The sequence below is a fragment of the Astyanax mexicanus genome, chromosome 14 (assembly GCF_023375975.1).
Source record: "Astyanax mexicanus isolate ESR-SI-001 chromosome 14, AstMex3_surface, whole genome shotgun sequence".
In the NCBI taxonomy this organism is placed as follows: domain Eukaryota; kingdom Metazoa; phylum Chordata; class Actinopteri; order Characiformes; family Acestrorhamphidae; genus Astyanax; species Astyanax mexicanus.
The window spans coordinates 8,552,077-8,566,841 of NC_064421.1; the positions used below are offsets into that span (position 1 = coordinate 8,552,077).

The 14,765-nt window shown below is 37.9% G+C and overlaps 1 protein-coding gene across 5 annotated transcripts in view; it reads left to right on the forward strand.

Annotated features, from left to right (window-relative positions):
- Positions 1–14,765, forward strand: part of tiam2a (TIAM Rac1 associated GEF 2a) — a 207,037-nt gene that overhangs the window by 107,219 nt on the left and 85,053 nt on the right. For 4 of the 5 annotated variants that reach the window (XM_049464139.1, XM_022673209.2, XM_022673211.2 and 1 more), the window contains exons 3-5: positions 117–1,285; positions 10,092–10,572; positions 11,843–12,015. In XM_049464139.1, the coding sequence (XP_049320096.1) occupies positions 119–1,285; positions 10,092–10,572; positions 11,843–12,015 (1,821 nt within the window). In that variant the 5' untranslated portion in view covers positions 117–118. The remainder of the gene's footprint in view (positions 1–116; positions 1,286–10,091; positions 10,573–11,842; positions 12,016–14,765) is intronic. The other variant, XM_022673212.2, reaches the window with a different exon arrangement.

Consider the following 14,765-nt stretch of genomic DNA (forward strand, 5'->3'; position numbering starts at 1 on the left):
AGAGCAAAGTCACTTTAATTTGAGCGAGGAGCAGAGCTAGGGATTTGTAACGTTAAGAACTGCTGATTTCTTGTTTTAATATTACTTATGGTGTCTTTCCTGTGTGCCCACCTCAGGAATGGGGAACACAGAGAGCCAGTACAGCGTTCAGGGGTCCAGGAGTAACGGCTTCGTCCTCCCTGGCAGACAGAAGCCCTATTCATTGAAGTTTCGCTCCACCAAGGAGGGAGGTTTATCAACTCATGGTTGGTGGAGGGTGGGATCAGGGGTTTCTGGTTTCAAATCCAGAGCTATGGCTCGTGGATGCCTGTCTCAGTCCAAGAGCCACCCGGCGTACATGTCTCGTCATTATGACTACGTCACCAATGGAAATGAGGTGAAGAGAACCAGTGACCAGTGCAATGGTTCTTCTGAATGCTTGCCGTCAAGAACACCGTTGGTTCTTCCTTTGGAGAATGGCTGCCAGGAAGGACCCAAGGAAAATGGGCACAGCAGGTATGAAAAGGGAGACTGTAATGGCCATACTGGGCATAATGAGTTGACTGGGTACAAGACCCCCGAGCGGAAATCTAGGTTGGAGGTGCTGGAGGAGCAGAGCAGCAGCCCCAGGGTCGTAATCAAGAGCGACGGCAGCGTACGAGTAGAGTTCGCAAACGTCGCCAACAACTCCAGGCTGCTTCCAGACCAGTACACTGGACCAGTTCAGCTGCTGAAGTTCTCTCCCACAATGGACTCCTCCTCTTCCTTGCCCACTTCATCTACAGTGCCTCTACATGTTTCTGAACATCTTGACCATGGTTCTGCACCAGTGGCTGCCAGCTCCACCACAAGAACCAGCAAGGGCAGCTCGTTGAGTTCCGAAGGCTCCTGGTACGACTCGCCTTGGGGAACCGGCGGCGAGTTGAACGAAGACTCTACCTCTCCCAACAGGGTTTCCGAAGCTCTTTCGCCAGTTTGCATGGATTTCTACGATCAACAGCTACCCGGCGTCACGATATCCGATCTCTACCGAGACCCGAGCATCGCTGCCACGTTCCCGACCGCCAAAGATCTGCAGTTTTCAAACGGCACACCTTACAAACACAGGGCTTCTTTTGGGTCTGTGCTGAAAGAACCTGCTGAAGAGGCTTGCAGCGAGGGCCTGCAGTACTCGTCCTTCACCTTACCCTGTCGCAAGTCCAAACCAATCACAGACAGCTCTGGAGCCAAGGAGTCTATCAGGAATCAAATGAGGCGGCTCAGTGACTGGACTGGGAGTCTGACTAGAAAGAAGAAGAAATCGAAGGTACGTCGGTCTGTTTTTAGAAATGTGTATATTTAGTAGGGATGTAAAAAAAAATACATATATATTGATACACTTAAATATTGCAAAGTTATGTTTTAAGATAATTTATTGATTGTCAAAAATGCCAAAAACACCCCAGCTGGAAATGTTGCATTTATTTACACTTTAATCAATATTATATTAACCCTTTCAGACTCTGCTTCCATTACAATGGAACTCATGTATTTACTGTTTTTTTCTTTGATGACTGGAACCAGCCAATAAAGGGAAGATTAGCCCCGCCCACTGCACTGAAAAAAAAAAAAAAAACAAGGGCTTCTTTTTTCTAATTTTATGTTATTATAACCATCGTTATTAGGCATGCAATGCAATGGACATTAACATAAATTCAATATTTTAGTTAATTGGATTTCATTTTTATATAGATTTTATTTTAGAGTATTTTTGTGTGTGCATTACAGATAGAAAACAGCATTTATATAAATTTGTCACTGGAACATAAATCAGTTCTGAAAGGGTTAAGATCGAATGAATATCACATTTAACATTGAATCAACGTTCAATTATGTTTCAGTTGGAAAAGATACGTCAACATAGATATTTGCGATATTGTTTCAATGTTCTAATTTGCAACAGTTTATGAACTTATTTATAAAATACGTTCCCATTTCACTCTACATGTGTTCACAAACTTGACATTCTAGTATGTTGTTGGTGTGTTCGGTTTTAAATAAACAAATTTAGATATATGAAATGGTTTTCTGATCAAAATATGATGCTACATGTTAGTAAAATCATAATAATGATAATATAACAGACATTACATTGGTTCCAGGTTAAAAATTCAATGTTGAGTTAATTTGTTTATTTAAGTATATAAATTTTTTTCAACATTGAAACTAACATTATTTTAACCATATTTCAGTATTGAGGGTCTGTCGTGCTGGATGAGACCATATACATTTTTAATCCACACTTTTAACTCAAAACAGGGATTGTTTAGATGTTAAACCTGTACCCTCAAAGGTGCCTATGATCTTTTGGGTCCTGCTTAGTCACTTAAATGTATGGAAAAACAATTAAGTATAGTATAAATATTTTTAAAATATATCTAGGTACTGAAGATGACGTCTCCTTGAGGATACTGCCTCAGTGACAGTTCTACTCAATTATATCTTAGAGTGTACATTATCAATGCCATTTTTCAATAATATGATGTCTTTATTGCCTGTTACAAGCAAAGATATCACAAATATATACATCTCAAATGAACACGCATAGGTCTTATCTACATAATTAGTCATTTTTTAGCTATCTAAAGGTCCATCAGACTATAAAATATAACTCATAATTGGCACAGGGTCCTAATTTTTATGTAAAGATTGGTGGGAACATTTATTTGCAATACATTAGCTTGTGTACAGTATCCCAATATTTCACAATATGTTGGTTAATAGCTTTGGAATAACCACTGTGTTCACAAAGACAAGAACACTGCAGTCAAATCACTTGTGCTGGGAGGTACATACATATTTGATTACATGCAAATTCAAAATGACAAGAGTACAAGTCAAATTTAAGGGTGTGTCTCTTATTTTATGGGTCATAATTACATATGTGAAGAGTGGTTTCTCTGGATTAAGCTGTTTGAGTTTTTGGTGATTTTTAAAAATATGATGAGTCATTTAGCCTTAGGTTTAGAGCAGTGGTTCTCAAGCCTTTTAGACCATGTACCACCAATGAACAAACTCAAATTTCCAAGTACATGCTTATTTATACACTATAAACAAGACCTGTAATCCACAAACATACCTATATCTTTCATATTCATATACATATATGTATATCACACCTATACCTATATCCATATATATACTATAGCTTTCACCCATTGTTCTTTACCTATTGTGTGCAGTCTTTAGGTTAGTATTATGGTAAGTTGTTGAATTTGTAATTTCTGGTTAATACAGTAATCCTACTGAATCTGAATCAGAATCTCAGAAGGATTTAGTAGATACACAGCACTGTCTCTGTGTCTGTGTAAGTGACAGCCTACTGCTGCCTTAGAAGCATGAGGGGGGGGGGCAGGAGTAAACACAAGGTAACTGCATGGCCTCCATCCACATGGTTGGGCACGTGCTTGTAAACACACATTTTGAAAGCTGTGCACCTCAGTCCAGCACAGTTTTACAGTGCGGATATGTCCAGTTACAGCTCAATTTACGCTTTTAATCCCAGAAAAATGCTCTTATTTATCTTTTAAAAAGCCATTAAAAGCCTGACTAAAGGGCCGATTACTGTTTTGCTCTTTTTCTCGAGTTTTGAGTGCTCAGTGCTGACTCAGCTCTTAATCAGTCCGAATGTGAGACAGAGTGGGTAAGGGCAGAGCTGGTGACGTCATGCACCCTGCATTGTTTAATATTGCAATATATATCACAGAAAAAAAGAACATTTGCAATGTACATTTTTTACAATATTGTGCAGCCCTAATTTAGACAGAGGAAAACAACAAGAGTGCCAAGCAGTGAACTATAGTGTTAACTCCCTAATTTGGCTATTATCTGTAATGCAGAAACTCTGTTGTTGTAACCTGTTGGTGGCTGTTGGTTGAGATAGCATATCTAGGGTTTTACTCAAGGGCCAGTAAAACTGATGATGAAAACTAGTTTTCTTTATTATCAGTTAGTCTGGATATTAGATATTAAGGTCAGTAAGAGGTGATTATGGAGTTTTCTTTGTGTACAGTGGCAGTCACTGTCTTGCTGTTTTCTGTCTTTTTATATTGGCCACCTTTACCTGGTGATCACCTGTAGTTAGAGCAGACTCTGCTGTAGAGGAAGTGATGAACTAAAGGGTTCTCGATCAGCCCGTCTCTGCCTGGGCAAGGTGCCACTGCCCTCACTATTGTTCTGTAAGGAGAGGAACACCGTCTCATGTTGTGAACAATATTGCTTGCCTCACAGTGCCAGCTGTCTGAGAGTGAGAAGCCACAGGGCACTATCAGATGAGAATCGTGACGCACTGGTGCAGGACGTGTTTGGCTTGGTGGAGAAATGAGATGCTGAATTTTCTTTCTGAACATGGAAAGTCGGAGGGTTCTTTTCGGAGGCCAAGGTCGTTTTTGGGTGGGTAGCTACTATATTAGACTGCATGCGGGATCTCTGGTGCTTTTGATAATGTTCTGGGTATATTTTGGAATATCTGTGTGTGTGGGAATCATGCTAGTATTCTTTTGAAATGGTTTTCTGATCTAAATATAATGCTACACATTAGTAAAATCATAGTAATGATAATAGAATGGAAATTAAATTGGTTCCAGGTAGAAGTTCAACATTGATTATTTTTTTTTATTTAAACCCAACACAGGGATGTTTTAGAAAGGGGGTGTCAAACCTATATGCTCAAAGGTGCATATGATCCTTTGGGTCCAACTGAGTCACTTAAATGTATTGAAAAACAACTGTAAAACTGCAATTTTTCATAAAAATGATTGTACATAATGAAAATTGCACAAACTTTAATTTTGGATTAAGTTGTGGCATGACATGAATATTTTTATTCACCTTATTTGACTTTGCCAGGGCCCTATGATTTTTTTTTTCCTTAAATCTTATCTGTTCCTCAGATTTGCTGATTGCTTTTTGAAGGATTTTTGTCTGAAATTTGCTTTTTTGTGATTCAGTCTCTTTCTTTACATTGCTAAAAATCATAGGGCCCCACACTGCATGTCCAGTGATGCGACTACTGCACATTGCGATGATGCTCAAATGATCTATTGCGCATCCCTAATTGGTAAATGCTGTGTGTTTAAGGTATTTTAAAATTTTTCCAAGAAATGGTGAAATAATGATACAATAAAAAATGTTAACAAGGTATAATATTAAAATATCCAGTATTTATTTTTAATGCTGGATATTTAAAAGGTACATACAGTATCTGTCTATGTGTCTACATAATATCTATTAATGATAAAGTGTTCACAGTTTTACTCTTGGTAGTTATTTAGTTTTTGTAGATAAAGTACTGTAACTGCAGATTGTGAAATAAAGTCATGCTGCTCCTTTAATTACTATTTTTCTATAATGTTATGTGTACAAAACATTACTCTGTCGAATGTAATACCGGAACTTAGGCATTTTCCCAAAAAACAAACAAAAAAAACATGTATCTTTTCTATTTCAAGAATATTCTGCAACAAAATAAATAAAGTTTTGATTAGTATAACACTTTCAGACATTCAATAGAAACATCTATAACCATTTATCTACTTCAAAAAAGTAAATGACCAAATGTATTGCATGAATAATCACCATGTGTTTTTTGTTTGAAGGATCTATTCTAGTTTTGTTAAAGCTGTTCTGCCCAGAGTGTCTCATCAGAAAGCGTAGTGATATTGCGAGTCTGCTGGAGGTGTTACTTCTCTCTAACCTGTGTGAGAGATTTGTGCTGTGGGTCACTTGGCTCCAGACTGAGTTTCACGGTTAGGCAGTGCAGGGTTTCTGTAATACGACTCCAGAGTTATGCAGCAGCTGATCAGGGTACAGTGGAGTTCTGGGCGTCAGTCTGAGAGTGACTCAGTGTCTGTGCTGGAGTTTATGAAAGATGATAAAGGAGTCGTGTTTAATGTTGTAAACTGGTCAACATGCTTATGCAAGGCTATGAGAGTTATTGGGGTTTGAGAATGATCTGATGGTGGGGGCAAGACAGTTGGGAACATAGAGAAGGCTGTGGACAGTGCAGCAGTGGATGGTGATGATCATCAGAGTAAAACATGCTGTCTTAGTATTCCAACAGGTAACTGTGGAGACTCAGGAATTACCAGTACACCAAAATCAGGGTTTTAGATTAGATGTGTTGTCGTGTTATGTTTTGTCGTCTTTTGTCTTATCGTCTCTTGTCTTGTCTTGTCTTATCTTGTCGTCTCTTGTTTTGACTCTTGTCTTGACTCTTGTCTTGTCGTCTCATGTCCTTTTTTTTGTCGTCTTGTCGTCTCTTGTCTTGTCTTATGGTCTCTTGTCTTGTTGTCTTGTCTTATCGTCTCTTGTCCTAACTTATGGTATCTTGTCTTGTCGTCCCTTGTCCTTTTTTGTCGTCTCTTGCCTTGTCGTCTCTTGTCTTGTCTCTTGTCTTGTCTTGTTGTCTCTTGTCTTGTCCTCTCTCTTCTTATCTTCTCTCGTCTTGTCCTCTTTTGTCTTGTCTTATGGTGTCTTGTCTTGTCGTCTCTCTTCTTATCGTCTCTTGTCTTGTCTCTTGTCTTGTCTTGTTGTCTCTTGTATTGTCCTCTTTTCTTATCTTCTCTCGTCTTGTCCTCTTTTGTCTTGTCTTATGGTATCTTGTCTTGTTGTCTCTTTTCTTGTCGTCTCTTGTCCATTTTTGTCTTGTCTTGTCGTCTCTTGTCTTGTCATCGTGTCTTTTGTCTTGTCCTCTCTTTTCTTATCTTCTCTCGTCTCGTCATCTCTCGTCTTGTCTCTTGTCGCGTCTTGTTGCGTCTTGTCTTATGGTTTCTTGTCTTGTCGTCTCTTTTCTTATCGTCTCTCTTCTTATCGTCTCGTCTCTTGTCGTGTCTTGTTGTCTCTTGTCTTGTCTTGTTTTGTCCTAACCGTTTACCATATTGTTACTGTCATGCTAAATAGATATTGGGGAAGAATGTAGGTGTGTTTATATGCTCTAGAATAAAAAAAAATCTTTGAACATAAATGTAAGTCATTTTGGAGCATTTCTAATTGTCTATTCATGAATCATACTGCTGTGACCCAATGTACGGAGCAACGTTCAGATTTATATTGTATCAAAAAGTTAGAAATGGAAGGGGGCACCTAACAGCGATGAATAGAACAAACTGTAACTTTACACTTCAGATGAAAAGAAACCTAGTTTTCTTAGTTGTATTATTGTGTACTTAACCCTTTGGTCCAAAGCATGGTGTGAACTAAACTGTAACGTTTGTATGCCGTACACACCCCTATTTAGGGGTGTGACGAGACACTCATCTCACAGGGGAATAGACAAGACACGATACTGGGTTCACGATAACGAGACAAGCCGAGGTTTTAAAACATTAAAAAAAAATAAAATAAAAATAAAAATAACTTTAAAAATAGAGTTTTATTTGACAAAATTATATAGCGCAAACTTGAGACTGGTTTCTCTCACAAATTGAGTCTATATGATATAGAAACAATGTAAATTAAAAATAAAAACACACAATAAGTGCAAACAACAACCATCCATATTAAGCCTATGGTTTCTGTTTTTTTTTTTTTTTTCTCCTTCTCCTAAGTCTCTTGTAACTTAACTAATATATAACCATAACCAGTCATATTAAGACTATGCTTCAAGTGCAAATGGACACAGAACTCTTTTTTTCCAAATACACTACAGAGCTAAGAGATTATTGATTATTACCTTTTATGTTTTCCACTGGGAAGCAAAAATGCCGCACTCTCAACCATTGCTACTGTGTTGCCAGAACAGTTTTTTTTTCTTCCCGTAAGACGAGAAATATTGTCACGTTTTAGTCTTGCGACATCTCGTGCCCTATTGTTTATTCTTCATGTCATCATGTAGAGATGCTGCTGCTTGCTGCTTATAATATCAGGCATTTAGCTTTATAATAAAAAAAAAACATTTCCTATCAAACAGATAAAACATCAGAATGCAACTGTCTATAGTTTTAGTCTGGAGAATTGTGACAGTTCAGTTTTGAAGCACAATAAATATTGAAAGGAAGGAAACGTTGTTTCAGCCTCAGACAGTCCTCCCACATGAACGCCGAGCATCTAAAGCTAAAACTAGTGTTTGACAAGCCTAAAGGGCCCTCTCTCTTCCTCGTCTTCCTCTCCCGTCTCTCAGAGTGTCACGTCTCCTCGTGTCTGCGGTTGCCCTCATGACGTTGGTTTTGTTTTTGCGCTCAGTGTTTTTTAATCTGGAGAAGCTCTGATACAGCAGTGTGAAATATTATTATTATTATAAGGCAGAATTTGAGAGTCTGTATACAGCAGGTGGAGGGCTGAGGGTCAGGGGCGTCTGAACCCTGGTTTGTAATTAGAGGCAGCTGGTGGAGAGAGGTAGACTTTAAAGGCGAGTCCTGGGGAAGGGCCCTCGTGTCCAGGTTGCGTTTGAAGTGCACTCCTCTGTGTGTTCAGCAGAGAATCAATGCTCTAATGTAATAGAGTGTAGGTAGCCTTTCATTCTCATGAAAGAGAATAATCTTGTGAAGAACACTACACAGCTGACGGAGTTAAGTTCTCAGCTGCACTCAGTGTGATTAGTGGACACTCCAGTTTCAATCATATTTTTGTACATCGAAAGGGTTTAGCTATAATTAAAATAGTCAATTTTGCATTAAACTTAAACTTAAATTCCTATGAAAGTAACTTTAAAGTGGTTTCTGAGGCTGGTAGCTCTGATTTACTTATCCTGTGCAACAGAGGAAACTCTTGCTCTGGCTTTTCTTGGGCAGTCTTGATGAGAGCCAGTTTAATCATTGTAGCATTTTTGATGGTCTTTTCGACTGAATTTGAGGACACTTTTTAAAGTTCTTAAAAATGTTTGGGTTGACTGACCTTCATTTCTTAAAGTATTTTTATTCTTGCCATAATCTGGATTAGAACATTACTGAAATAGAGCTATTCACTGTATACCTGTAACTCTACCTCTTCACAACTTTACAACTGATGCTCTCAAACACATTAAGAGAAAAGGAAGTCAGGTATTAGTTTTATAGGCTCTACAGTAGGACCTAGAACCTTTGGATATAGCTGGTGCATGGCTCTGCAAAAATGTATTGATATAGTCTTAGTAGAGCTATTTTTATCATAGATTTACCTCAGTAGTGCTATTGAAATCATAAATTTAGCTCATTAGAGCTTTCCTAATTTTGAATGTACATCATTAGAGCTTTTCTAATCATGCTTTTTCTAAGTTTAGCTATTCCTCCCCCAAATATTTTAGCCAGGCCTATTGTCCCACCTAATCAGCTGCTACTTAGCTGTATATTTTCTGTCACTAGTGATGCAACAACACAAGGAGGGTGAAGACTAGCACATGCCTCCTCTGATACATTCTTTTCAAACTGCTGTTGATGCAGCATTGCCGAGTAGCATCACAGCGCGCTCGGAGGAAAACGCAGCAACTCTGTTCAGATACATCAGCTCACAGACACAGCCGTGTGCTGATCAACATCACTGTAGGAGTGATAAGGAAAAGAGCAGCATCTACCCACCCAGAGAGAGCAAGGCAAATTGTGCTCTCTCAGGACTCCAGCAGCTGATGGCAGGCTGCATGACTGGGATTCGAACCAGTAGAGCTATTGTAATAATTAATTTTTGTTAGTAGACATGTTCTTAATCTCAGTAGAGCTTTTATAAACACACGTTTACCTCAGTAGAGATAATGGGTGTATTATTAACATAGGGCTCAAGGGGCATGCCATGTTACAGTAGGTCAGTACACTGCCTCAAACTCCTGTTTTCTTCCACAGGTTTGTTAAGTAGGCTTACTGCATTGACCAAAAACAATAATTAATCAAGCAGACAAGGCCCACAGTAGCCCGAATAGGTGTTACTTGGAAGTCTCAGTTTAATCATGGATGGTGCATACAGTGTATTATTATTGAATAATTGTTCAGCCCTAACTTCACTGTATCATATATGTTTTTTATTTATTATTATTTTGTGCATTGTCGCACTCACACCAGCCATTGTTGCTATTCAAAAACTGCAGTTAAACTAAACTAATGCACTTCAATGTGAGGCATCCAACCTCAATCTCACCACTCATACCACTCCTCCACCCTATCTTCTAGGAGCCCAGATACAAAGAGCCCGTCGACTGCTTTGACAGTGGTGTCGATGGCCTCACTGCTGACACCAGCTCTCCCTCTCAGGTTTCCAGTCTGCTGTGGTACCCCAAGGCTCAGTCCCGGGCCCGCTCGCAGTCCCAGGCCCTGCCCTCCCGCAGCGATTCAGCCGGCGCTCTGCACATGGACACGGACGCCCTGCGGCAGAACATCTACGAGAACTTCATGAGGGAGCTGGAGACCGGTCACACGGGCGCAGGAAGCGGAGGAGAGGAGCGGGAGGAGAACTCCGTGGACGAGACGGAGAGCAGCAGTCAGGAGACGCTGGGATCTCTGGAGCAGCTGGATTTGCTGTTTGAGAAAGAGCAGGGTGTGGTCAGGAGAGCTGGATGGTTGTCCTTCAAGCCTTTGCTCACCCTGCACAAGGACCGCAAGCTGGAGCTGGTGGCCCGGCGCAAGTGGAAACAGTACTGGGTAACACTGAAAGGTAAAAAAATCATTTTATTTACCTCAGTAGTTCTATTGTAATTATGAATTAACATCTGTTATGCTATTTTAATCATACATTTACCTCAGTATAGCTATTATAATCATACATTTACCTCAGTATAGCTTTTATAATCATGATTTTTTGACAGTAGAGCTATCTAATCATGCATTTACCTCAGTATAGCTATTCTAATCATACATTTACCTTAGCATAATCACACCTTTACCTCAGTAGAGCTATTCTAATCATGAATTTAGCTCCGTATAGCTAATTGTACGTTTACCTCTGTAGAGCTATTTTAATCATACATTTACCTCAGTATAGCTATTCTAATTATACATTTACCTCAGCATAGCTATTCTTATCATACATTAATCTCAGTATAGCTAATTGTACGTTTACCTCTGTAGGGCTATTCTAATCATACATTTACCTCAGTATAGCTATTCTAATTATACATTTACCTCAGCATAGCTATTCTTATCATACATTAATCTCAGTATAGCTAATTGTACGTTTACCTCTGTAGGGCTATTCTAATCATACATTTACCTCAGCATAGCTATTCTAATCATACATTAATCTCAGTATAGCTATTCTAATTATACATTAATCTCAGTATAGCTAATTGTACGTTTACCTCTGTAGGGCTATTCTAATCATACATTTACCTCAGCATAGCTATTCTAATCATACATTAATCTCAGTATAGCTATTCTAATTATACATTAATCTCAGTATAGCTATTCTAATTATACATTAATCTCAGTATAGCTATTCTAATAATATATTTACCTTAGGAGAGCTATTCTAATAATACCTGTACCTTAGTAGAGCTATTCTAATACAATTACCTCAGTATAGCTATTTTAATTATACATTTACCTCAGTATAGTTAGTATAATTATACATTTATCTCTGTAGAGCTTTTCTAATCATGATTATTTGACAGTTATTCTAAGCATAAATTTACCTCACTATAGCTATTGTAGCTAAATATGTGACTAGTAGTTAGTTCTTTTTTAGATGTTCAGCCAAACACTGAATGCTTTTTTTTCTTGGCATTTTTTTGTATATTTCCTTTATCCCAAAGGATATAGATTTATATATACACTGTATATTAATTTTAAAATAGGCCAAATTCAGATGCATTTAGCACCATTTGTCTAAGACTACACTCTAATATCCCTGAAAGTGTGAGCATATGCACTTTTAATTACCTGAGATCTTATTGAGGTCGTGCTTTATTACCCGTCTCTCCCCCCAGGCTGTACACTGCTGTTCTACGAGACTTACGGAAAGAGTTCTCCGGAGCAAGAGATGTTACCGAGCTACGCTTTGCTGGCGGAGGACGGCATAGTTCAGGCTGTTCCCGAGCATCCGAAGAAAGAGAACGTGTTCTGCCTCAGCAATGCCTACGGCGATGTCTACCTCTTTCAGGTCAGTCAACAGCATAAAAATGAGAATTATGCCAAAAATAGGAAGCCGAGTGCAGAAAGGTAACTGCGTTTGGAGTAGGTTTGATATCAATGTTTTAAAGCTGCTGTATTTGAGGCATAACAATTGATGATGCGGGGTCTTGATGAAAAATGCATCAAACCATGAAGACCAGTCTTCAAAGCAGCCTGAGAGGAACCAGAGACTCTTCTTTATTCTAAACAAAGAAAACACACCTGAGTTATATAACCAAGATCTCAGTAACCTTTAAAAACTGCAGGTAAAATGTGTGATATTTTGTCAGAGGTGTCAAATAACTAAATTTAAATACTTCATTACATCTTTACTTAAGTAGAAATGCTGGAATGCTGGTTTTCTATACTTTACTGCAGTAATTATTTATCAGCTGACTTTTATACCTTAATTTCTTTTATTTTCACACAATTATCTGAACTTTCTACTCCTTACATTTAAAAAAAAAAAGCCTTGTTACTCCTATTTTATTTCAGCTTGTTTTTTAATTCCAGCTTCTCACCGTTCAATAAGGTAAATGACTCCGTCCAGATAGAGTGAATCTGATTGTGATTGGATGTAGAGAAGTATAAACATATACCATTCGGACACCCTATTGGTTTATACTGTGATCCATCACACCTGCACAGTAAAACAATAATACAAAAAATAAAAGAAGTACTATTTTTAAATCAACATTTAATATATATAAATAAAACATATATGTAAAACAGAAAATTCAAAAATACCATTAATACATTCACATACAAAAAGTAAAAATGTATAAAATATGTAAAAAGATCATAGTAAAAGTAAAGTAAAATGTTGAGAATAATAAGAAATTATAAAATGAATAATAGTAGAAAGTAAAAAGATTAAAAGTAATAATAAATAAGAAAAATAAACTAATAAAAAAAATCTTTTAAAACAGTCACACACTAAGCTTCTTTCATATATTTACATAAATTTAATTTTAACTTAACTTTTTAGTCATTATGGCTTTTAGTTAAAATTATTTTTTTTCTGCTTACATTACTTTTACTTAGTAGTTTTGAAACCAGTACTTTTACACTTTTACTTAAAGAGTAAAAAGCTTGAGTTGATACTTTAATTTCTACAAAAGTATTTTAAACCCTAATATCTGTACTTTTACCTGAGTAATGATTTGTTTTTGCGGTTCGGTATTGATTTTTAATAATTAGATTACACATAAAGATAGAGGTGTAAGATCTGAAATTAAGTTCATATTTCGGCATGAAGAAAATTTATCTACCTAATCTAAACTCAACTCCACAGTAGAGACTCAGTGTTTACATCTCTAAATAAAACCTATAATGCGATAAAGTCTTTTATTTGCATAAAAGAATAAATAAATTACACGTGGGGTGCCGAGTGGTCCAGCGGTTCAAAGTGCTGCCACTATGATCGGGGGGGGGGGGGGGGGGAGGGGGATCACTGGTTCGAATCCCAGTCATGCAGCTTACCATTAGCTGCCGGAGCCCTGAAAGAGCACAATTGGCCTTGCTCTCATTCCTCTAGGTGGGTAGCTGGCACTCTTTCCCCTCATCACTCCTAGGGTGATGTGGATCAACACTAGGCTGCGTCTGTGAGCTGATGTATCAGAACCGCACTTTCCTCTAAGCGCCGTGATGCCACTTGGTTATTCTGCATCAGCAGCAGTTCAAAAAGAGGTTATTGAAAGAGGCATGTGCTGGTCTTCACCCTCCTTGTGTTGTGACAATTGACCTAGCTAACATTTTATACATGTTTAATATATTGAATTGTATCCTCTGTATCGTATCTCCTGTCTAACACACGTCCTTCACAGCTTCAGGGTTCTGCGTAAGTTGGTTTACAGGCTGCAGTACATCTGTCCAGTGGAATGCTGAACATTTGGACGGTGTCCATGCGGAACCAGCGGTCTGCTCTGTGTCCTGAAAAGCGCTGTTCACTCTCCAGCCCAGAAATAAGGAGCAGGAGTTATTTTAAGTGGCGTTTTTCGTTTTTTTTTTTTTCTTTTTTCTCTGTAGAAGCCGCAGCTCGTTCCTGCACTCAAGCTGGTTGGTTTTGATAACATTTTCCTGCTTAGTCAGCCAGACGATTCCGTGTGACGTGTCTCAGACCACACTCTTGCAGGGCTTTAGAGAAATGGGGAAAGGATTTGAAAAACTGTTTATCACTGCCGGACTCTCTCCACTCGCTGTCAGGGTCCTGCCATATTAGATTTGGCATATTTGTGCCTAAATATATCAATATATCTTTAAAACAGCAACTTTACAGGAGAGAGAAAAAACCTTCTAAACTTTCAGTGGAAGTCAATGTAAAAAGAGTTTAATTTAGGTCATTTTAAAGTATTTATATTAGTCTGTCAATCAAGAAAGTTTGGCACAGTGTAAGGAACAGTTTGTCTGTTCAAATTAGGTAGAAAACTAAAAATCGTCAAAAATGGATTTTTTTTTTTTCATTGGACAGCGACGAGATACAGTACCAATCAAAATGTAGACAAACTTTGATTTTAATGTATTTTCATTATTTAAAAAGGTTCTGCATGGTAGATGTATTGTAAAGTCATTCAAACTATGAAGAAGAACATGTGGAATTGTTTATTACACAAAAAACGTTAAACAAAACAGAATATGTTTTATATTTTTTAATCTTCTTTAAAGTAGCACCTCTTGCTTAGATGAATTTACCTTTACACATCTTGGATGGATTTTCTCAGTCAGATTTATGAGTCAGGT